This window comes from Pseudopodoces humilis, chromosome 4 (assembly GCF_049639895.1).
Source record: "Pseudopodoces humilis isolate 2021_Gansu_Grassland_sample_001 chromosome 4, ASM4963989v1, whole genome shotgun sequence".
NCBI lineage: Eukaryota > Metazoa > Chordata > Aves > Passeriformes > Paridae > Pseudopodoces > Pseudopodoces humilis.
In genome coordinates, this window is record NC_142203.1 from 76,175,485 (window position 1) to 76,200,003 (window position 24,519).

A 24,519-nucleotide genomic window follows, 5' to 3' on the forward strand; every position below is an offset into this window, starting at 1 on the left:
TTAAGAATACCAGGTAAGCACTTCAGCTTCTCAGCAGGCCAGGTGATCTCAGAAACCAGGTAATAAACCCAAATATTGGGGGTGAGTCCTATTGTTTTCACTTTTTGGTTTGCTCTTTTCCCCATACACGTGCATCCATTGCTGTTCAGGACACCCAAGCTGGCTCTCTTCGTGGTGAGGCACAGCTGCAATTTTAGGGCTCCTTTGGTCCTTCAGCCATAGCTGCTGGTCCCACTCCATGTGGTTTATGATGCTTATCTCTGCAGAGATGTGAAGAGAAAGTTCTGGGGCCGTGGAGGCCAGGGGAGATGGATCCCAGTAGTACACCATGGAAACCAAGAGCCAACCTGCAGGGCACTGCAACTCCCCACAACACACAGCACTTCCAGGAGCAGACCCTAAAACTTGCTTTGGGTTGCTTATGCAATTATCTAGCACCCAGAGCCCATCTGGGTGTGCTGGCTCTGCAGAGGACCTTGCCCAGTGCTCATCTCTTCAAGTGACATAGGAATTTGAACGAGAAGGCGCCTGATATCTTGCACCAGTCTGCAAGGCAGCGAGTCCAGCACCAGAAACAAAAGTGAGAAGCCTTTCGCAACTGAGGCTGGGTATTAAATGACTGGCCGGGCAGATTCTGGCATGCAGCCTCCTCTCTTAGGAAATCAGGCAGACTCTTTGTCTGCTTTCCAGCAGGAACTGCTGCTTTCATTGCCCGGCTTAGCCCGATACAGGGGAAACCGGCTGGAGCAAAGGGAAGTTTTTCTCGCAGACAGCCCCAGCCTCCGGGGGATGATTACAGGTTGAACTGAGGAGCGCGTGAGTCCCTGCTCACCTGCCCTGTTGTCTGCCTCATGCTCATCTTTCAGATCCCTCATCCACGTCCACCAGCTGGTTTGAACCCTGTGGGAACCTGGTGGAGAGGGATGGGATGGTGCCCATAGTGGGAGTGAGGCAGAGGCACACAGCAGGGAGGAGCAGCTATAAATAGTTAAATAAATAATAATTCCAATGTGGGAGTGCTAATTTAATGGGTATAGAGTGTTTACTGTAAAATATTTTAAGTAAATATGAATTAGATTGCAAACAGTGAATGCAGTTGGCTAGGTGGTCACACGAGTGCCGGGACTTCAGGGCGGTGATTTCCCTGGAGCTCTCAAAACATTTTCACTCTTTTTTTTTTTTTTTGCAGCCCTGGTCACATCTGACTCAGGGGTCACAGAGCTTTGGGAAACCCTGTGCTCTAGCTGATTTGAGTGCCTGGTGCTCACATGGGGCACCATCAGTGGGGTGGAAATACCCTTCGAGAAATACGTGCAAGTTGTCATTGGTGGGTGAGGACATCCATGGTGGGACCCCAGGCAGTACAGTCCTTGCAGTCAGCAAGGCTCCATGCCAGGCTCCCTGATCTCCTGCTCTGTCTTGCAGGGGTCAGAAGCAGATAGTGCCTACACCCCAGAATGCTACAGATGTGATCAGCAGCATGCAGTGAAACAGTGACATCCTTCTGATCTTACAGGCTTCAGTCCGTTCCACTGATGCAAGTGGCTGGCAGCCATCTGTGGCCATGGATTTGGACTCTGGTTCTCCAGACCACCAGCAGCTCTCACTGCTGGGCTGTCCCCTCATGCACAGGGATGTGCCTGGGCTTGGCAGGCAGGCTGTGGGCCTCCCCCACTTACATGTCTCAGGCAGAGGCTCACCCGTAGTGCTTCAAAATGGTATCTCTTGGTACCCTGATGGAGCAGTGGAGCATGTGGTACTTGGGTGGACAAGGTGGGGCACATGGTGCCTTGGATGGATGGTGGAGCACATGGTGCTTCTAGAGCAATGGAGCTGATGGATCCTTGATGAATGAGGTGCAGTGCATGGTACTTGGATGGACAAGGTGGAGCACATGGCACCCTGATGGACACCTTGGAGCACATTCATTCTCCAGATCACATCAGATGGTGTCCATGAGGGCAGCGTGAAGTTGGAGGGTGCCTGCCCAGGGCTGGGGGTTGGATGTGTTCTCTGTTTCATCATAGATAGGTGAGACTGATCCTCATTAGCCCAGTACCTGAGCACTTGACAGGGACATGTTCATCCTCACAAGCACCTTTCGAGGTAAGGAAACATGTCCCAACCCTGTGTGTGGGAAGCCGGGGCTGGTGAAGTTGCAGCCTTTCTATGACCACATATCCTGGGCTGGGAGCAGGATCACTGAGGGGACCATGGCAGAGGAAGGGCTGGAGTCAATCCTAGCTCTACTTTCATTAGTTTTTGTATTATGTTCTTTACTAAAGAATTCCAAAAATAAGAAAGGTGTTGTTAAAAGGTATTGTCTGCTACTTTATTTGCAGCCCTGCTTCATGCCATGCTCATGAGCAAAATACCCCAGGAGGGAATATCTGGACTCTTTTATTGGCCTGTTTATATTTTTCTCTAACTGATACTTTTTTCATTGTTGGTGTTGGGTTTAAAATAATCTCATGTTTTCTTGTGAAGAATCTGAACTGTTTGTGAGAACTTATCTCAGAGCACGCGGCTTGGGCTTAACTAACATTTTCCAAACAACCTAGCAGAAAGATAAACTTGGGGGTGGGGGGTGAAAAAAACTGTTGCATGATTTGAAAACCCTGGCTGAAGCTTTGGCTAAAAAATAGCCAAAGAAAGATAAAACCAATGGACAACGTACTCACTGAGATGCTGTGAACACCATTGTCAAAGCAAATATTCCGCTGTCTGCCGAAAACAGAAGACAGTGAAGACAAAACTCTAAGTGCAGTGATAATTCCTTGTGTTACCTCTTCTTTCCCCTATCTGTTTTCCAGCCAATGTGGAGCTGGTAAACAAGCAGACATTTATTTGTAGAGGAAAGGAAACATGGAAAAACAAGAGTGGGGAGGAGAGATGATAAGGCCAACAGTCATAATTCTGATTTTAACCAATGGATGTGACTTCGGAGTAACTGAACAATTTTTATATGGGCAGTTTTAATCAGTTCAACTGCTTTTAAAATGTCTGCTTCTCTCTAATGAATTTCAGATAACAGTGGAGCCAGTTTTCTCGTTTTTTCTCCTCTTGCTCAGTGATTACTGCACACAGGGACTAGCTCAGGACTATCAGGGCTTGTTCATCCCAAAGTGATGGCATGGAAGTGGCTATAGCTTCATGTTGCCAGTACCTGTAATTGTCATAAAGATAATAACAAAGAAAAATATGTATTTGTGGTCCTGTTTTGAGGGTACTTGCTCGTGGTTCCAGTGTTTGTGGGGTGAGACATGCTGAGCTCCTACACTTTGCTGTTGTCAGGTGAAGCTGCTGGCCCTCATTGCACACCCCGAGTCTGAGCCAGAAGAGATGAGCATCTTCCTGCACCGTCCCATGCCACGTGCAACAACACTTTGGGTCTTTCCTGGAAGCTGCTCCTGCTTCCAAGCTCATGTTTGTAACACAGAGTTCACGGAGAGCAGAGCAGGGTCGGAGTTGGTGCACCTGAGGCTCCATAGTTTCATTGGCACCCCTGGCCCTTGCACCACTGTGTAATCAGCCTAGAAGGAGCCATATTAATTACAGCGAATTGGACATAGCTCAGGCAGTTTTGTGGCTGCCAGAAGTGTCCCCATGGGGATGGAGAGGTTTAGGGATGGGTGGCAGAGCCCTTCCTTTCCAAAGAGCCACTCCTAAGTCTGTGCAGCTCCAGTGTTGTTGACTGACGGCTGCATTTATTCCCTGTGTGTGTGAAATGAGTGTTTTCTCACTGCCTGCCATGGGATAAAAACCCAGTGTAACCTAAACAAAATTTATTATTAAAGTTAGGTGTTTTCTCCTCTCCTTCTGATTTGTGTCCTTTCCTCCTGGAAGTGTCAAAATCAACCTGGACAAAGACATAGAAAGAAAATCGTAAGGGAAGAGGAGGAGGAAGAATATGATGCATTTCTCACTGCTTGTCTCTTCTCTCTTTTGCAGTTGTTGCAATCTCAGGATGTGAAGGAAGATGCTGTTCTTTGCTGCTCCATGGAGGTAAGGAAGCACCCGCACATCTGCCCTGATCCTCATTCCTTTGCCCCTTCTATCCATGCCATACATGTGTCAAGCAGCTGTTGGATCTTTCCAGACCCAGCAGCTGTGTGACCTCTGTGCATTTTGGAATAATCAAAAGGTAGGAATACCAGACAAGAACAGTGTGGGTAGAAGACCACTGTGAGATAAAAGACAGCTCTTGAGACTCTGTCATTGGGCATCCATGTAAATGGTGCAGGAAGTTTGGTAGCTGGGGTCCCATCACAAAATTACATCATCCTAGTGCCTTCAGATCTCTCCATTAGGTTTTTAAACACTGAAACAGCTGTATTGGATCAAAAGCTGTCCCATGATTTGCTGTGCTCAGCAGCAGTTTGGCTGAGAAGCAAATGACTGGACATGGCACACAGTGCTCTGGATGACATGGTGGTGATCAGTCACAAGTTGGACTCAATGACCTTGGAGGTCTCTTCCAACCTAATTGATTATACAATTCTGTGAAATATAGGGGTTTTATTGGTTACTTTTTTTGGGAAGTGATGGCTGCATGGGGACAGATGCTTTTCTTGCAGAGAGTAGTTGAAGTTGAAACCTGAATAGTGAAAATTCAGCAAAGCAGATAAGGAGGAGGATATGATTTTTAAGGTAGGGACTTGAAAGTGCAGCCTCTCGTGGACTCATCACTGTCCACCCCAAACTTGGACCTTCTCTGTAGAACCACCTAGGGCTTGTGCTACTCGATGGAGGTTTTCCAAAGAGTAATTGTTTTAGAAAAAGCCCTTGGCTGTCTTCAGCAAAGCAGCATGACAGGTATAAATGCAGATCTTGGCAGGGCAGGATTTGTTATGCACACAGGAGCGTTCTGCTTATTCCAGCTAATGACTGGGAGTCACTGGGAGCTCTGAATCAGCGAGTAAATGAAGGGCCAGGTAGAAGGTAGGAATACCACATCACAGCCTGCACTTTGTTTTGACAATAGCATGATTTTTAGGTGGGATTTTTTTTTTTTTTTTTTTTTTCCAAAGCAATCCGTCGCTGCTGCCTTTGAAGTCAGTGGGAGCTGAACCATTCACTCCTCCAGCAGCCTGGTGCGGATGCTTTCGAAAACCTCGCCCTTCGTGTTCAGCTCTTGGAGCCTGCTGCTGGGTGGTTTTGGTTTTCAAAAGCCACGACGCTTTTTTTTTTTTAACCTTGCCCACACCAGGCAGGGCAGAACCGTAGGGACAGGAGCTGTCTGTAAAAAGCCAGAGGGGTGTTTTAACATCATAGAGTGATAGAATCCTAGAGTGTCTCAGTCTAGAAGGGACCCACAAGGATCAGTAATCCGTGGTTGACCTCTTCTTCTCCCAACAGCTGCAGAGCACCGGCCGGCTGCTGGAGGAGCAGCTGCCCGAGATGATGACGGAGCTGCTGGCAATAGCACGCGACAAGATGCTGTGTCCCTCCGAGTCCATGCTGACCAGGTCCCTGCTGCTGGAGGTCATCGAGCTGCACGCCAACAACTGGAACCCCCTGACGCCCACGATCACGCAGTACTACAACAAGACCATCCAAAAACTAACAGCTTGAGGGGCAGGGCAAGGTGGGGTGGTTAGGGACGAGGAGAAGACATGCGCCTTGAAGGGACCCGGCAAGAGCTTTTCTGATTTAAATCCCCCAGCAGACCAAACCCAGCATGCTCGAGAATTACGTTCGTGGGGTGGGGAGGGAGCAGCATGTTTCTTTTTCAGCCGCGCCGCCAAGTGCCACCCCTCCTCCCTGCCGTGGTTTTGTTTTAGGGGTTTCTTTTTCTGAACTCATTGCTCAAGCAGCAGCAGCGCATCCCGCCGGGTTATTGTTTGGCTTTCGAAAGAAGACAGAGAATTTGGAAAAGGAGGGGGAACAAAAAAATAATCCAAGTGGGGGCTAGTATTGTTTTCACGCCGTCCTCCTGCCTTGCCCTGGCCAACTGGCAGGAGACAGCAGGCAGCATATGTCTCGGGAGGACAAAGCCAGGCACACAGTACACCAGACGCTCATAATTGATGGCTTTTGTCAAGCGGGGCTTGCGTTAGGTTCCCCCCCCCTCCTTCTCTTGTTTTCGACTTTCTGTGTGTTCCCCCACCTACCCGCCCCCCCTTCAGAGGCAGATTGGAGAGTGGGACGACTTTCTTATTTGCACTGGGTTTTCTTTCTCTCGAGCATTCGTAATTTCTTCTTATTGTATTGTTGGACAGACAGTTGTGAGCAGCTCGGGGATGGGGAGAGCAGCGCCTTCCCTCGAGCTGGGTAACGCTTTGTGTGAAGATGCTGGAGCAGAAGGAGTGTTTTAAAGGAGTCCTAAAGCCACTGCAGAATTTACTTAGCCACCGTCATCTTGCCAGTAACCTCCTCGGTGGATTGAGAAATGTGTCCTTTGAGCTGGGGGCTCTAAAAACAGGGGATTCTGTGGCTCTTGCTGTTCAAGTCGCCGTTATTCCTCAGCCACTATAATCATTTAACTTTTTTTTGTAATAATTCTTTTTTCCATTGAAGGAGTGCTTTATTGTTATTACTGTCATGGTTGTAATTATACATTTAAATCCAGGCCTGTTATAGTTGGGCCTAATAATGTACAGGGCACGGGAGAAATGAAGGTTTGATGTTCTTTGGAGACTGGTAAAGAGAAGACAAGCAGCGTATAGCAAAAGAAGAGGATAAAAAGAAGAGGGAAAAATAGAAAAGCCAAAAATAGAAGTTTTGGGCCTGGCTTCTAACTAGCTGAATATGCTATCCAGCGTTCCTAGGTGTGCAGTGTGCAGGAGCAGCTCTGTCCCACGCTCGGTGTAAGTGGCACAGTGCCATCGAGGGATGGGGATGTCTTCAGAGAGGCAGAGTGTGCTCGGGGGATTGCTCCAGGCTGCTCCAGGATCCCCTCATGGCTCCGTGCTGGAGCGTCCCAAGGGAGAGGACGGCTGTGGGGGACGGTGGGGACATGCCACCCGGAGGGTGAGAGACTGGTCCGGGGCAACGCCTGAATCATGAAGAAGACGCGGTGGGCTCCTTGTTTGGTGATCTAGCAACACTTTGACTTAGGAAATTGGACTTTCTCCAGTGAAACCTAGCAAGGGTGCAGGCTGCCCCATGCTGCCTGCAGGAGCTGAGGAGGGCACAATGCCGCCAGCCCATCCTGGTTTCTTCTCACTGTTCAATTTATTCCTTTTATGATAAGAGAACTTATGCCACAAGGATGGCACACTCGGACCCTGGACCAGGCAGGCTGGGCCTGAACTCAGCAGCTCAAACCCATTTTTCCAAGCAAAACGTTGCATTTCTGGTGGCTTGTAGAGAAGAGAGATTTCACCCCGGCCTCCTTGGATGTGCAGTATGTTCTTGGGTGCCTTATGAATGTGTTGGTCTGTCTGCGATGGGGAGGAAGCTTTTGCTGCAAAATTTAAAGGGCAGAAATTTTCAGCAGAAAATGCATTGCAGGGGTGTGAAGAGTCGTGATGCTGAAGTTCAATATTATCTGAATTTTCGTCTGGTTGTCTGCTGATCCCGTTTCCATTCTGCACTTGGAGCAAGAGGAGCTGGAAACAGGAGCTTCAGTTTTCCTGACTGCATAGAATGCAGCAAAATGATTGCTAAGTTCACTAGAATTGTCTGGAAAAATTAACTTTTGCTTCACTTATTCAAGCCCAGGAGCTTCGCACAGTGACGGCGCCTTGCGTTGGGTCAGCTTCATTAGTAGCAATGTGGTTTGATAGTATTAATGAGCAGATGAACTTCATTTAGACGGCAAAGCCCATCAGTATTACGAGGCTCAGGGCTGTGCCCATTGCTCTTTGTTTTTTCTGCTCCCTGAATTCTCAAGGAGTGGAGGAGAAGGGGATATAACACCCATCACAGTGCACTCAGGCAGAGTGTCAGTCTTCTGGGAGAAGGCCTGAAAAATAGTTTTGTCTTGTTGTTTTGTGGTTATTTTTTCTTTTTTTTTTAAGAGCAGAAAAGTCCTATAGCAAGGACAGCAACCTAATGGGTTGGGGTGCCAGGGATCCTGCCAGCAGTGATCCAGACTGCCACTCTAGCCCCTGCAGCTTCTCACTTCCCACAGAATTTTTTCTTGGGATGTAGTGAAAGAAGAAAAAATAAAAGAAAAACATAGATAATTGGGGATTTTGTTTCTAAGAACTTGAATTTTCACCCATTAGTGCATCAGAAGGCATTCAGAGTCAAAGTGTAAGCCACAGTATTTCTCCTAAAGCATTTCCCTACCCCTACCTGCTGTGAGAGCTTATTCAGTTTTCTCACTGTGGGGCAGTCCTGCAACCCCCACTGACCAGGCTTGGCCCATGACTTTCCCTTCCAACACTGGAAATTAAGAACTTTCATGTGAACTCTGTCAGTTTTTAATGTCTTACCATTTATCTCTGCTATTAGCATACATTCATCCAGCCATTAACTGCTTTGATACATCAGTCTCTCTGTTGATGTCTGAGAATCAAAATGTTGACCAAAAATGGGGGTTTTTCCCCAAAAAATTTCATGCTGCCAATGGTATCTTTCTGAAGTCCATCAGTAGGAAGCCGGTGGGCACATGGCATCATTCACCAGGGTACCGTGTTGGGAAAAGAGGCACCACAAGGACATTTGATGGGCAGGATGGGGAACAGTGCTGGAGAGCACCTGGAGATCCTGGAGTGTTTTCTTCTCTCTCTCTTTTCTTCCCCCCCACTTAATTTTTTGGCTTACTTTACAAACGGTCGCCAAAGAGCGTAATTTTCCAATGTGTTATTTTTAGGTGCAAAGCCACCAACTACATCTCCCCAAATCAGCCAGAATCCATCTTTGCTGCTCAATAAAAGTATCTGTGTGGGGTTTTACTGTGTTGTCCCCACACAACTACATCAGCAAAGGTGAAAATAAACCTCCTCAGGCCAAATGTGTGTGGGGCCAAACCTCAGGGTGGCGTGGAGGCGAGTGGCTGCAGCACCACCTCTGTGTCCATCTCCCTGGGATGCAGTGCAGGTTTGCTGACTCCCTGCCAGGCTCCCCAGTTATTATTCACCTCATTCCTGGTAAAAATCTTTCCAAACTGATGGGTTTCACTACACAGAAAGTGATTTGCTTGGTTTCCCCATGAGGGATTCCACTGCTGTTCGGAGAAGTCTTGTGTATGTGGAGGTGAAACAAAAATGGGAAGATAAAAAAAAGGAAAAGTAAGTGATTTGCTTGGTTCCCCTCTTCCCCTGAAGGAGATTAACTAGTATCTATTCTTGGCATGATTGATGGCTTTGAAAGAAAACTTGTCAGAATAACTTATGATTTATTTTTGTGCTTATTTTTATAACACCCCTCACTTGGAGATCTCTCAAAATCTTAACTATGATTTTTTTTTTAATTTCCCTGCTGGGTATTTTATGGCTTTACACTAATTTTGCTCTTCTTGGTGTTAGCTATTAAGCAGTCCTGGTGATATTTTCAGTATTTTTTCAGAAGAAACGATACTAAGGGTTGCAAAGTCCACTGTCAATAGCCAAGGGAGCTGTGGTGTCCTGCAGAACACGGAGTTAACACTAGGAATTTTTTTTTTTTTTTTTAAATGTATTTATTTGCATTTGAAAAAGCAACATTTTTAATTTAATCATATTTGTTAAACTAAGCGCTTTAAAAAAAATTTTAAAAAATTTTTAAAAAAAAAAGGAGAAAGGTTTTGGGGAGAGTAAAGGCTTAGATATTCATACTTAGAGAAATCACAAACTCATCGTTTTCAGCATTTCAGAGACTGTTAAAACAAGGGAGCTCATAACTCTTTGTGGCAATTCAGTCTTTGTTTATAGAACATCCAGACCCACTGTATGCTATAAAATGCATCATCTGAGTAATAAATGTTTAAAGCTTGACATTTCCCCATCTCTTTGTGGGTACGCGCTGTCGCTTCTCCTGCTCTGGGAGGGACCATCCTTTAGTTCAGGATGGAAGGAAAGGAATGTGTGGGTGGTGGGAGCAGAATATCCCTCGTGGTGGAAATGCAGCTCAGGAGGGCTCTGTGGGGCCACCTCAGTGCTCCTGGTGCCAGTCACATCCTGCTGCTCCCCCTGCGGGGGCTGGTCCCTCTCCCTGTCACCTCTCACAGAGGGAGGGTGAAAGCTTTTGGGAATGGTGCAAAGGGCTCAGAGATCCGTGGATGATGACGGATTGAGCCCGTCTCCTGATCTGCCTCCATAGCTGCCACTCCCCTGCTCCCCATCCTCTGCCCAAAGCAAATTTCCCACCTCTTCATGTCCTGTCTCAGCTGGGCCAGGGGGTCTGCCAGAAGACCCCCCTGATGTAATCACATACGTTCCACCCAGTGCTACAGCAACAAGGGCTCCTCAACCACTGCTACCTGTTAAAAACAGTCTGAAAATTATACTCAAGATGTTTTTCACAAAATCACAGAATATTCTGAGTTGGAAGGGACCCACAAGGACCATCAAGTCCAGCTCTTCAGTGAATGGCCCATACAGGGATGAAGCGACAACCTTGCTGTTACCAGCACCATGCTCTGACCAACTGAGCCCATCTCAGAAAAAAACAGGTTTACTCCAAGGTCTCCTCTGAAAAACCCTTCTCAAGCCCAAGACAATTAATTTTTGGCTAACTGGAGTGCCTGCCTCTTTTTCTGGCCTGGGAGAGATAAAAAGAGAGGGAAGAAAGAGACAGGAGGTGAAACAAGGAGTGAAAATGCCACCAGGAGAGATTCCTGTCCTTCCCAGACCTCTAATTCCCACATTCCCCCTCCATTTCCCAAATGCCAGAGCATCTTCTGCCCCTCAAGTCAGGGGCTCACAGGACACAGATGTCCAGACTTCCCCAGGGGTCACCTCCTCCCAGGGACAACATGTTTGCTCCAGAGAGCAGGGCTTTGTATCCCTACCCTGCCCATCATCAGTGGAGGTGCCTTGATTGCAGAGTGATGTCCTGCACACCTCACCTTCTCCCACTGCTTTAAGCAATGATGGGCTAGAAACTGAGCCTCAGAAAGTTGGGTTCAAGAACATTTAGAATTTAGAGCAGAAACTGGGAAGGAATTCTTGGCTGTGAGGGTGTTGAGGCCCTGGCACAGGGTGCCCAGAGCAGCTGGGGCTGCCCCTGGATCCCTGCAGTGTCCAAGGCCAGGCTGGACAGGGCTTGGAGCAGCCTGGGACACTGGAAGGTGTCCCTGCACGACAGGGGGTGGAACAAGGGGGTTTTTAGGGTCCCTTCTAACCCAAAATCATTCTGTGGTTCTATGAAATACCATACCTGACCCTGTGTCACCCTTCCAAGGATCCACCCCTGAACATCCCCATCATGAGCCCCAACCTGCAACCAGACCCTACAGCTCTGGGGTGTGCTGGAGTTTGGCCTGTTCATAATCGGGGGTTTGAGCATCTGGACCAGCTCTGGGAAGAGTTTATCAGCACTGGAGTTGGGCAGGGAGTAGACAAGCCAAGAGCAAAGACGATCCCTGGGGCCCCTGGGACCACCAAGATGTATTAAATGAGAAAATAACCTGCAGTAACACAAGATTAGGAGCAGATGGATGGGCATCACTACAGAGCCGAAGCTTTCAAGATGCAGGAATATTTCTGTGAATTCCTCATGTCTGCCAAAAACCCAGACAGCAGCAAATAAATATTCCATGGATCAGAGTAAGATTGCATGGCTTCCCTAAAACATGGCAAACCTGCAAGTAGCTAGGGTGCAGGATGTTCTCCTCTTCCAGCAGCTCCACATCTCTGCTGAGTGTCAAGGGGAGTTTTTAAATGCTCCTGCTGGTGGCAAAATGGGCAACAAAGATAAATAACCTTAATGTAACTGCATTGGTGCTCTGTTTGCCAGCTGAACAGAGCTGTTCAGTACCTTAAATGACTATTGCTTGGGAAGCAAGGAAAATAGTGATACTAAAACAATAATGCACATTATAAGACTGTGACCTCTTCCTTTTGAATCCTACACTATGATCCCAAATTACAAAGCTGGAGACTTGTGTGGCTACATAAATATGACAGCGGAGCCTAGTTTGATGTCTGTCCTGCTCCCTGGGATTTCTCTGGACTCCTAGAGAAAGATTTCTGCAAGAAATGTTACATCCTTGTGCTGTAGATTACTGATGTAAGCATTTTCAGGAATGCAGACATTGCCTGTGCCTCTTGAGAGGGTCACTGTGGTTATCCTTGCTGGTACAGGTGAGTGTGGGGTCTCGAGGATGGGCGGTCGCAGAGATGGATGTTTGGCTTTGTCTGCCCAGAGTCAATGGGAAAAAAATGTGAAGTTCCTCTCAAGAGAAATGCCAAAATTTCAGAATTGCATTCTGTCCCAAATCATCCCAGTTTGTTCACCCAAGTGTTTTGTTTCAATGTATATTGTGTTGCTGCAGCAATAACATTTAAACAAATTGGATTTTATTAGCTGAGACCTTTTCAATAACTTCCCACAGAGCTTTCCCATCAGCAGTTCCCACTTTTGGGAAGCGATGCCAGGAGATGGCAGTGGTCTGATGGGAGAAATCACCTTTGCCATGGTCCTGGGCTTGCTTCAGCCTCTGCTCCTCTCCTCCCACCCCTGACAGAGGAAAACACATCAGCATTTGTGTTCCCTCCTGTAATTCTTGATGTCCAAGTGACCAACACATGTGGCCTTGCAGCCAAGACTTAAAGTTAGACATCAGGAAGAATTTCTCTGTGGAAAGGGTGGTCAGGCATTGCGAACAGGCTGCCCAGGAAGGAGGTGGAGTCCCCATCCCTGGGAGTGTCCAAGGAATGAGTGGACATGGCACTCCTGGCTGGGTAACAAGGTGAAGATTGGTGATAGGTTAGACTCATTGATCTTGGAAGGCTTTCCCAGCCTAAATGATCTGTGAATCCTGGGGTAGGATTGCACAGGCCCTGCTGGTGACCCCACAGCAGTGGTGGTGGAGCTGTGAGCAAGAACCAGGTCTTGGAGCAGATCCCTGCAGCTGGTAGAATATGGGAACAGCTGTCTGAGGAAGGAAGTAAGGGTCTGCATGGCCAGGAGAGGTCATGGAATCACAGAATCACAGAGTGATTTGTGTTGGAAGGGACCTTAAAGATCATCTCATTCCATCCCCCCTGCTGTGGACAGGCCAAGACACTGAGATTCTGTGGGATCTGTGAGATTCCGTGGCACCTCTGCAAAGACTAGGTGATGGTTATGAAGACCATTTCCACACTTCTACTGGCAGTCTGGGTTTTATTTGGGGTGTGCTTGAAGGTACAGATGGAGCCCCCAGGCTTCCCAATCCAAGGGAGAAATCCTACCTGCTCTTGCTTCACGAAGGCACCAGGGAGGAGTTCCTTCTGGCTGTTGTCCTGTGGGTGGAGGTGGGCAACAAGCAGTGCTCTTTCACCTTTAAAACTTAACAGCAGTGAGCTCCGCAGGAGCCTGAGCTTTCTTGGCACAGAATACTGTGCTCTGCCATCAGACATGCAGAGCCAGGGTGCCGTGCACAGGTGGGTCATGAGAGCACCATGGCCAGGTGTCAGCTGGACTGAGGCCTTCCCATGTCCCATCTGTCAACCACAGCCAAATTATCTGTCACTGGCACTTTTTTTTTTTTTTTTCCCCCTTCCTGGGATAAAATCCTAAAGTAAATCCTGAACAGCATTTACTACTCCCTGCCTTGATCATAGAACCATGGAATCTCAGAATGGTTTGGGTTGGAAGAAACCTTAAAGATCATCTCATTCCACCCCCTGCCATGGACAGGGTCACCTTCCACTATCCCAGGTTGCTCCAAGCCCTATCCACCCTGGCCTTGGACATTTCTGGGGTTAGCAATATTCAAGCTCAGAAAGCAACTTTAAATTTTTTTTTTTTTTTGATCATTTAAAATTTTGAGGTCCAAAAGAGGTCAGTTTTCAAAGCAAGGCTGGAAGATTAGGGTGGGAGGAAAAACTGCACCAGGGGATGGGTTATCCAAAACCTGTCTGGTGGTAATTACACATGTCGGCTGATGAAAAACTGGTTTGAGGGCAAACACCGTAAAAATATTGCTGCAGGGAGAGAAAGACGACAAAGATTGTGAAATCCAGTCGGCAGATTGTTTTACAGCAAAGGTAACTTCTCTCCCCAGGGCTGGATTTTACAACTCATGTAAGAAACCAACCCCCAGTTAGCAGGGCTGCTCTGCTCTTCTTTTCAAGCACAAAAAATGCAGGTTATTTGTTAGAAACCATGGGTTTGTGCTGATTTCTTAGAGATAAATGCAGTCTTGTTTTTGCGGAGGCGATGAAGTGTTTGGGGCAGGGATTGTGTTGCATGTGGTGACTGCAATTAGTTTTTACAATCATTGCATGGACACATCCTGCTGTATATATTCTTTATATAAAATTGTGTTTCCATTGGGTTTTTTTGAGCAGTTGAAGGGTGCTGCAGGGGCTCACTGCTCTCCCAAGGGGTCTAAACCCAAATAACTCAGTACTGATGCCTGATTTCTGTTTTTCAGCTCAATTTACACTTTTTTTTCTCCATTTTCTCTCTGTCCTGTGATTTATATTTCCCTTTGCTCCCTCTGTGTTTGCAGGCAAGTTTCCAGCTCTGTGCTGTCACATTCGACCTCCTCAGCTCTCTTTTCACAGCTGAAGGTGTCTGCTCCTTGGGAAAGATGCATTGTCCTTCTGCCAGTCACCACCTGCACTCACCTTTTTGGGGAGAGGTGACCACCCTGGGTCCCTGCAGTTCACATTTAGGTCCACAGAGCCTTGTGCAAGGGCTTTTTCCCTTGGATGAACACTTTCTGCAAGCAGTATAGATTCACAGAATCACAGAATGGTTTGGGTTGGAAGGGACCTTCAAGATTACCCTGTTCCACCCCCTGCCATGGGCAGGTATGGTTTCCACTATCCACTATTGTGTGCTCCAAACCCTGTCCAACCTGGACTGGAACACTTCCAGGGCTGGGGAGTCCACAACCTCCATTTTCCCTGGGGTGCACTGGGTTTGCATCCCAAAATCCCACTAGGAATCACCACCACCCATGTTCCCCTGTAAATGCGAGGAGGAGGTTGCAGGGAGCCTCATCTCCTCTTGTGCATCCTGCCCCTCCATTCACAGCCCCTTGTCTCCCAATTTCTCCCCTAATTACCCTCTTCTCCAGTTTTAATTGCTCCCCAGGTGCTGGATTTGAGTGACACTCCTAAGGGGAAGCAAGGGGGAAAAAAAATCAGTCCCACAAGAAGTTGTCCCTTGGAGACCCGTCCCAGCCCGGAGTGGCCCAGACACGGGCAGGGACAGCCAGCACTGTGCCATGGTCCCCATGGCCACCCCCAGGGGGATGCTCCCGTGGGGTGTCTGGGACACTTGGCTTCATGCTTCTTGTCCCACCTGCAGGTGGGCAGGAGGTTTTGGGGACATCCAGGGGGGCTGGTGAGGATCAGGGCTGGTTTACCCCCAGGGTGCCGTTCTGGAGCCTATTTTCTGGTGGGAATTGTCAGGACAAAATTAGAAGTAGGTTGAACTTTATCTTCTACTTGAACTGAGGCTGAACTCAGCACTGTTTTGTTTTGGTTTTCCAAAGTTCAGTGGAGTTCACAGGGAGGGAGGCAAGTGGTGGGGCACTGGATTAATTTTAAATTGGTCTTTCTGTGATTTCTCTGTAGCCTCCTCAGATTGGAAAGGCTCTTCTCCTGGTATTCCTAGTCTGAGGTAGTGATGTGGTGCCTCAGATGCTGCCACAGGATTTATTCTATTTCAGGCTGGATTTAATCCATTTCAGGTGTTTGTGGCTGGGGTAGTGCAGGGCTGACCAAGCCTTCCCCTAGCTCAGCCCTGGGTCTGCCCCAGACCAGCCCGGGATGAGAAGACAAAGGAGGAAACTGGGAGTGGACTTGCAGAAGGACCACAGCAGTCTGCACTAGAGATGCTTCAAGGGATTTTGGGCATGATTTGTCCCATGCCAACCACTTGGGCTTCCAGACCACCTTCCAGCACCACCAACACTTCTCCTAATCTTTATTTTTCATGTGGCCACCCCACAGTGGAGATGAGTTTGCTTGCCTGGACACACACTGTGGGACCCACGAGCCAGAGCTGTGCTCCCTGTCCCTGACCCTGTGGGTTGTGCAAGCTGCTGGCCCCGTGCAGAGGTGTGTGGGTGGTGCAGGGAGCACGTACAGAGCTCTGCACCTCACTCTGGGGACACAGCAGTCCCCTCAGACAGGGGAGGTGGTGAAAGCAGCAGCACAAGGACGTGGTCATGGAGGTTTCACACTGAACCCACTGCAGAGCTGCAAAGGGACAAGTGGCACTGCATCCCTCCATGGCCAGCTGTGTTTCCCAGTGAGCTGGCCATCCCTTCCCAGGACAGACAGGAGGCTTCTACCACATGTTTTTCCACCTCCTAAATTACTCAAGAGTTTGCAGAAATGTCACCAATTTTCTAACAAAGATTCCTCCTAGATCACTGACAAATCCAGGGAATGTGTAGGGCAGACTAATTTCCAGGAATGGGACCTACTGGAGGAAAAGTCCCTCCAGGCTGGCTTCTAACTATGACACATTTGATAGCCATTCAAGGACTACTGGGAAACTTGTCATTTGTCTCTGTGAGACCTCAGACAGAGTTTCATCATCAGTTCTGACTGTTCTGTGAAATAAAAACAGCTAATATCTACCAGCAGCCCTACAACTTCCGGGGTTTACGCAGGACATATCACAGGGGTGATTTCCCCCCACCCCCACAAGGTTTTATACCCGGGTGCAAAGTGACTTTATCCCTGTTGCACCTTGTTTTCTTTCCTCCTGGCAGGGGGACCTGCCTTGTCCCATGGAGGGTGGCACAGGCTGTGGGTGTGCCTGAGCCACCACCACAGTCAATGAACTTTGGCACCTTAAACCGTGGAAAACCCGACATGCCAGAGGGAGAGATAGGTGCCTGGTGTCCAAGAGATCAGATTGCCCCAGGGGATTTGCTGGGAGTCCCATGATGAGCCTGGAAGGGAGCCCAGACGGCAGGGCACCACCGTGCTTTCCACCCAGGGCACTCAGCCGGGGTCCCTGGAGGACAGCTGGTGGCCTTTGTCCCTTACTGTCACCCTTGTGCGTGCAAACCCCAACCCTGCGTCACCTCAAAGTCTTGATGGGGTAAGTTGAATGCACCACGTGGGATGTGGGCCCACCAGCTCTGCAGGGGATGATGGCACATGGCAGTGGGCAGCCTGGAGTGAACCCCTCCTGTGTCTGCACCGCCAGCCCCCAGGGACTGTTCCTGTGCTTGCCCACAAGACAAATCTGCCAGGCTCACCCCAGAGGCAACTACCTTAGGGTGGGCATTTTTTTAGGACAAGTCTGGATCTTCAGCTGTGACTCACTTCCCTGTGCTGCTCTAGATGCAGGAGATGTTCTGTTCACTCCCAGTTCACACGAGCTGCAGCTTGGCCACCAGCGTTGTCCATCCTGCTCAGCCTCATGGGGTCATCCCATGTCCCCAGGGTCTCTCCTAGCTCTTTTTCAGCTCCAAGGTGTCCAACAGGATCTCAGCACAAGCTGTTTTGTGGGCAGATGAGGAATCCAGTGTTGTACAGAGGTTTTTTAATGTCACCCATCTCAGCCCTGCCACCCCTGTGAGCTATTCCTAGGAGTCCTTGCCCAAGAGCTCTGCCTCCAGGAAATGCCATTATCAGCTGCCTTCATCGGCTGCTCCACTTCGAGCTCCCCGCCTTGCTCCCGGGGCGCCCGGTCCCAGTCCAATTTCTACTGGAAGGAGATAAGACAACCAAAGGAGATAAGGGCCAGCCAGGAGGCTGGTCACCCTGACTCACAAGGGACAGGTGTCAGCACAGGGGGACACTGTCAGAGCAGCATTTGCAGCCCTGAGTCTGGTGGGTAGGTATGGCATGGGCAGCCAGAGGTCCCCAGCCTGCTGGGACAGCTGGGTGGTACCAGGACTGAAGCACTTGGGGTAGATGGAGGTGATGAATTCACCTCCTTCTGGGGTGTGCACAACCAAAACTGGGCATTCACAACAATATACAGGGAGAGGGTTCAAGTTCAGGACTAAGGGAGGGCTTTGCATAACTCAGTTCTCATCCCTGTGCACGCTGCAGGGTGGGCAGTTCCTCCCTTTCCTCCCCAAAAGCACAATCTCACACCTCTTCTCCCAAGCACCCCCTTGGCACCCACCTCCTCCCCATCTTGCAGTCCCAAAATTTGCCAGATTAGTGACAGAAATAGAAAGACATGATGGTTCAGGACCACCCATTTATCGTCCCAGCTGGTCAGTGGCAGCTGACTGGTGAATGCCTTTAATTAAAGCTAAATGGCTAATAGGAAGCTGAGCAAAGGTCTCCCATTCGGCTGCCGGCACAGGTGCCAATGGAAATCGTGCCGAGGGCTGAAGTGCTCGGTGTCGAAACAGCCAGACTCCACCTTGTCTCTTTGCTAGGGCACCAACATTACCACAGACTCCCACTCCCAAATTCTGCTGGCCCTGGTGCCACTGAACCTGTGCCTCTGAGGAGGGACATCCCCATGGACCCTCTTCTACCCATGGACCCCTCTTCAAAAGGGGCTCTTTTCTCTCACCTGCAGTTTTGGTAGGAAGTGGTTTTTTTAAACCTGGGCTGAGTTGTATTTTGACTGTTGCCCATTTGAGAGGGGGTGGAGAAAAATGAGGAATTACCCAATAGAGAGCAGTTTCCCAAGGTTGAGAAGCAGGAGGTTGGAAGTAATAATTAATCTACAGCGGCTGGCAGGGGCTTTGCTCACCTCAAACAACCTTGTCTAAGGGTCACTTCACAAAGGTGCCTGCAACTTAGAAAAGACCTGGTTCTGGCCTGAGGGAGGAAGAAAGAGAGAAAAAAAGAGACAGAAGGTGAAACAAGGAGTGAAAATGCCACCAGGAGAGATTCCTGTCCTTCCCAGACCTCTAATTCCCACATTCCCCCTCCATTTCCCAAATGCCAGAGCATCTTCTGCCCCTCAAGTCAGGGGCTCACAGGACACAGATGTCCAGACTTCCCCAGGGGTCACCTCCTCCCAGGGACAACATGTTTGCTCCAGAGAGCAGGGCTTTGTATCCCTACCCTGCCCATCATCAGTGGAGGTGCCTTGATTGCAGAGTGATGTCCTGCACACCTCACCTTCTCCCACTGCTTTAAGCAATGATGGGCTAGAAACTGAGCCTCAGAAAGTTGGGTTCAAGAACATTTAGAATTTAGAGCAGAAACTGGGAAGGAATTCTTGGCTGTGAGGGTGTTGAGGCTCTGGCACAGGGTGCCCAGAGCAGCTGGGGCTGCCCCTGGATCCCTGCAGTGTCCAAGGCCAGGCTGGACAGGGCTTGGAGCAGCCTGGGACAGTGGAAGTTGTCCCTGCCCATGGCAGGGAGTGGAATGAGAGGGTCTTTAAGGTTCTTTCCAACCCAAAACAATCTTTGTTTCTCTGATCATCACCATTGATGAAGCAGACATCATTAAACACTCATAAAAACACAATTAAATGTTTTTCAGCATGTATTTTATTCTCAGATGGCTGAATTAAAATATGGAATAGAGTAAATGGATCTCTTTGACCAAAACCTCTGCAATATGTGGAGACTTGTGGCTGATGCTTATCTCGCTGGTAATGCTGTTCCTGGAATTCCAAGGTCCTCCTTGTCTTCAGCAGAGTCAACTCTATCCTCAGAGATCATTGCAATAAATAGCACAAAATGCTCTTCCATATCAAAATGCCTTTGTGGAAAAAAGCCATCATTTCATAAGGGATAAAAATGTGGTACACTTGACCCATTTTTATTTCATGCCTGGCAAGGCTGCTCCATGCCCAGCACAAATCTGGAGACTCCGCTCTAAACTTCCATGGGATCCTGTGAGTTGGAACTGGACCAATCCAAGGTTCCAAAGCCTCAGAGGAACCCCAGATTTCTGCTGGGCGTTTACATCTCTTTGGGAACGGGGTCCTCACAGACATCCAAGGGATGGTTGGGAAGTTTGGAACCACTGGGCTGGCCCTTGTCAAGTCCCCCAAGCTCCCTGTGGACCTATTGCAGTCTGGTGCTGAGAATAACTCCCTTTCCCTCACCTCTGCAAAGCCATGAAGAGCTGGCAGATGGCTGGATGACAGCTATTACATGCTGGAATAATGATAAGGAAAAAAAAGATATTGTAATAAACAACACTTACCCAAATAAGTGGTGTCTAATGAATCCTGGGTATTGACTCACTAATAAAGGTGGTAAACTACTAACAGAGGGAGTCTGTAGGATGGTGTGCAAAGTGCTTAAAAATCAAAAGATATCCCAAAAAGGAAGCTTGAAGGACGTGGTGCTGTTTAGTCTAAAGCATTAATAAAAAGACGAAGGGATATCGTAAATCATAAAACACGGCTGCCAGGGGAAAGGAAATAAACCCTTCATTATCACTGAAGAAAGGCTGAGAAGTCGTGGGCTTAACCTGCAGGAAGGAAGATGAAGTCTGGGTGACAGACAGATAATAAAGGCCTGGAAAAAAATGGAAAAACGTAGTAATGCTGCACTTAAGATTTTTAAGAACAGGCTGGAAAAACACCGATTGCAGGTAGTTTAATGATGTCTGGATTGCCCATGGGATTAACAGCGGGGTTATTTGATTTTAAGTGCTCTATTCCAGCACCATTTTCTACAAATTTGGTTTATTTTGCTTCCTGCACTGGGTTGTGTTTTGAAATTTAAAGAAATACCTCACTTTGGCATTTTTCTCAGACCAGTCCTCCTGCAGTGAAGATGTCTTCACCCAGGAAGGACAACAAATATCCAAAGGTGGGAACGACAAACCTGGAGCAGGGATTACTAACAGCAAAACCCAGGGATGTAGTAGACATTGCTCCAGATATTCAAGGTCCAATGCTGGACAGGTGGGAGCTCAGTTCCTGAAATATTATCTTTCAGAGAGATGTACCAACCTTGAGGAGTTTTTTTCCTATGAGATACTGGGTGTCCGTTGATATTGTCCCTGGCACAAAGACCAGCCTAAACATGATAAATCCTTTTGAAGTTCCTCACACTCAGGCTCCAAGAGCAGATAAAATGATGGGAAAATGGCAATGAAGAAAAAGCAGGTAGTGCTTTGAACCCCAGAGCTTATTTACAGGGGAGGGATGTGGCGTGGAGAAACACCACGAAAAAAGCTGGGCCTGGAGAGCCTCTGTTTGGGAAGATCCCAAAAATGAATGAGGTTTTAAGGAGGGGTTACAAGAGGAGGGTGAGCAGGGAGTGGTTAGGAGGAATTTTAATTAACATCAACGTTTGCAATGTTATTTAATAGGGTCCAAAAAAACATCTGAGAGCAATGAAAGCTGAAACAAGCACTTTCAGAGCAAAGAGAGGCAAGTGTGGGGCTGGGGGAGCAGGGTTGCCTTCCTGGGGTATGACAGACACCTGAAGAGGTGGGAGATTCTGGGGAGAAAAGTGGTTTTGGGAGAATTGCAGGGTGGAGGAGAGCTGAGCATCCCTGGGGTGGGACAGGCTCCTGGGGCTGTGCACAGTAGTGCAGGGACATCCCAGTGGCATTTAGGGCAGTAGAAAAGCAGCAGCATCAGAAACTGAGGTTCTTTTATGACCCAGAAACCCCCATCTGAGGTGCTGGGTGCATTGAGGGGCTGCCATCTGGATTAAACACCTTCCAGAAGCAGCTGAGCCCTGCATTCCCAACAAAATGGGAGAGTCCAGCCTTGGTGAAGGCACTCAGGACAGCCACACAGGCCTGTGGCACCAGGGTGGGGACAGCCACGAGACTGCAGCAGCAGTGCAGGAGGGCAGTGCCCACGGGCCACACGTCCACCACGAGCAACTTGGCTCACCCAGGATGGCAGCACAGGTTTAGTCCCCTCTGCAGAGGGCACCGTGGCCCAGGCCAGGATGTGCCAGCCCGGGCAAGGCCGGCAGAGGTGCAGGAGAGGCGGCTCAGCCCCATCCCCTGCCCAAACTTGTCGATGGGGCTGTTCAGAGCGATGACATAATTACAGTTTCAATCGCAGATTAATAAGAAGTGGGATGTTGTTTTTTTTTTTTTTTTTAACAAACTGTGAGGCATGCCTGAACTGGAAGGGCATTTCAGCTCCCTGCTGCCTGGGAGCTGAGGGTGCCATGCCCTCTTTGATGTCTCTTGGTGTGGAGGTGCTGCAAACACCAGCACTGGTGTCCCAGCTGCAACTCCCCTCCCAGTGCTGTGCTCTCCTTCAGCTTTCATCTCCAGCACTCGCCTGGGCAACGGCTGTAAAAATGGAGAAGCCATCCCCAGCCTCTAAATTCAGTTCTACTGATGGAGGAAAGTCACTCCAGATGCCACCAAAGGCACAGGGTCTGATAAGTGGGAGGAAAGGGAAACCGAGGCAGAAGCAGTTTGCCCAAGATCATGCAGAGAGTTCCTGTGATGTGTCAAGCTCAGGGGCGCACCTGGAATGCTGCAGCAGCTGGAGAAGGTGGCAGGGTGGGGCCAGCATGGGCTGTGGACCACTGTGCAACTGTGAGATGAGAGAGAGCTGACACCCATGGGCTACATACCAAAATCAAGCTTAAAGTGCAGCTTTTAGGGTTCTGGGTCAGACCCTGAGACCCTGCTTAAAGCAAAGCCAGAGAAGGGTAGAAATTTCTTGCTTCAGGGAATGATGGATATTTCTTTATTTTTATTTTTAAGGAAATTTCTACCAATTTCCACCACAACTTCTTTTCTCTGTGAGATCACCCATTTTTCCTCCTCCCCAAACATTCAGCCCCACAAAGCTTACTTGAACTAGATGAATGCCTCGCATTATTCAGGTTTGGATGTTCCAGTGCCTGATGGAGGAGCTTTTGCACACTCTTGGGCATGTCAGACCTGGGGCTGCTCCTCAGCTACTCCCACCAGGAGTCCCAGAGCCCAGCCAAGCCCTGCCAACCCAACCATTAAAAAAAAAAAAAAAAAAAAAAAAAGAAAAAGAATTACCCAGATCCTCAGCTGACTTAAAAGTAATGATAACTCCTAATAACCTTTTTTTTTCTCCATTACCTATCCAGGGTCCAAGTCTTCATCTTGCACTTGTCAAAGTTCTCCTGCATTCAGAGGACTGCAGAGTTGTGCTTTCCCCTTTCTTACACAACTCCTGCAACTCACAAGATGTTTGTGAGACTCTTGTACCCAGTCCAGAGACACCAAGCAGAGCCCAAAAGTGGGAACCTTTCATGGAGCTTCCAAAAGCAGATGAGGCTTTGGGTCAGACATGAATAACCCAGATTTGCTACACTTCCTTGTGGTTTCCTGTTCTTCATGTTGACCACCTCCACTTTTGGGTCCCTTTCAGACATTCCTCTGTTCTGTTTTGTCATTGTCCTGTGCCCTTTATTCCCCCAGGTGAGGTTGTTTTACTGGAATATTCATCTCCCCTGGAAGGTGATGGCTGTATTTGAAGCCGCTGAGCACCAGATTCACTCTGGCTCCATCTCCCTGGAGTTTCCCAAGCTATGAGCAGGTCTGTATCTGAGACTGGTTTCCTCTAACAAAGCCGGTGCCTATCTAGGGATCTGCTTTCCTGCAACAAAAATATGCCCCAGGTGGGAAATTTGCCTCCTGAACTTAGTGTGACCTCCAAAAGCTGAAAGACTTTGGATTAGGAGCATTGAGCTTGACTGTGCTGAAAATCAATCCAACCCTGGAGCCTCGCTGCTGCCAAGAGTGCTGATGCATCTCTGTAAAAAAAAGTCCCAAGAAAAGTTATGTTTTCAGTAAACACACTAAAACACCACTGCTGTCCCAGTCCAGCAGTCTCTCTCAGGCTAGAGGCCTCCAGGGAATGATCCCAGTTGTGGGCTGAGGTCCCACTGTCCTTCTCTCCATGGGCTGCAGACAGAGCTGACAGCTCCTACAACTAGGGATGATGCTGCATGGGTGCACAAAAAGGTGCAGCCTTTTGTCCCCAGAAAACTCCCTAAAGGAAAAAAAGAGCTTGAAGGGTTAAAACAGCACTGCAAGTTTTACGAGTCCGAGCTGCAGATGTTGTAGGCAGGGAGATGAAAGCAAACCCTTTCTGCCCGGTTGTGGAGGCTGTAAGCCCTGAACAGCCCCTCTGACGGAGGCAATTCCCTGCCTCCAGCCCCACTCCACGCTGTCTTGCAGGCTGGAAGTGGTTCTGCTGGTGAGCCCACAAGCAGCACATCACTGCACGAGGCCTCTCCATCCCACTGCTCGCTCTTGATCAATTATTAAAACCAGAAAATTCTCCAACCATGAAATTCATCCCAGCTTCCCCCACAGCATGCTGGGCTGGAAGAACCAAACCGCAGGGCCTGAGCTTCCAGGGAAGGAGCAAATACCACTTCCAGCAGGGCATTTGGGGTGCTGGACCATCTCCAGTGGTTTGGATTTGTTTGTGCCAGCGTTCCCCTGTGGCTCCTGCAGCTGCCCCAGGTGAGCAAACCTGCCCACCCACTGCTCTGTGGGACCCCACTGCCCAGCTCCCATCAGGAGGTTTGTTCCCCTTCTTTCACCTTCATCAGATCTGGTTTCCACTTCTGTTCACTGGACCCCTTTTACATCATCTTCGTTTTCTAGTTTCCTCCTGTCA

The 24,519-nt window shown here is 48.7% G+C and overlaps 1 protein-coding gene across 2 annotated transcripts in view; it reads left to right on the forward strand.

Moving 5' to 3' along the window:
- CTIF (cap binding complex dependent translation initiation factor) overlaps positions 1 to 9,871 on the forward strand; it is a 146,705-nt gene extending 136,834 nt beyond the window's left edge. For both annotated transcript variants that reach the window (XM_014257058.2, XM_014257059.2), the window contains exons 11-12: positions 3,952 to 4,005; positions 5,359 to 9,871. In XM_014257058.2, the coding sequence (XP_014112533.2) occupies positions 3,952 to 4,005; positions 5,359 to 5,574 (270 nt within the window). In that variant the 3' untranslated portion in view covers positions 5,575 to 9,871. The remainder of the gene's footprint in view (positions 1 to 3,951; positions 4,006 to 5,358) is intronic.
- Positions 9,872 to 24,519: the final 14,648 nt, after the last annotated feature.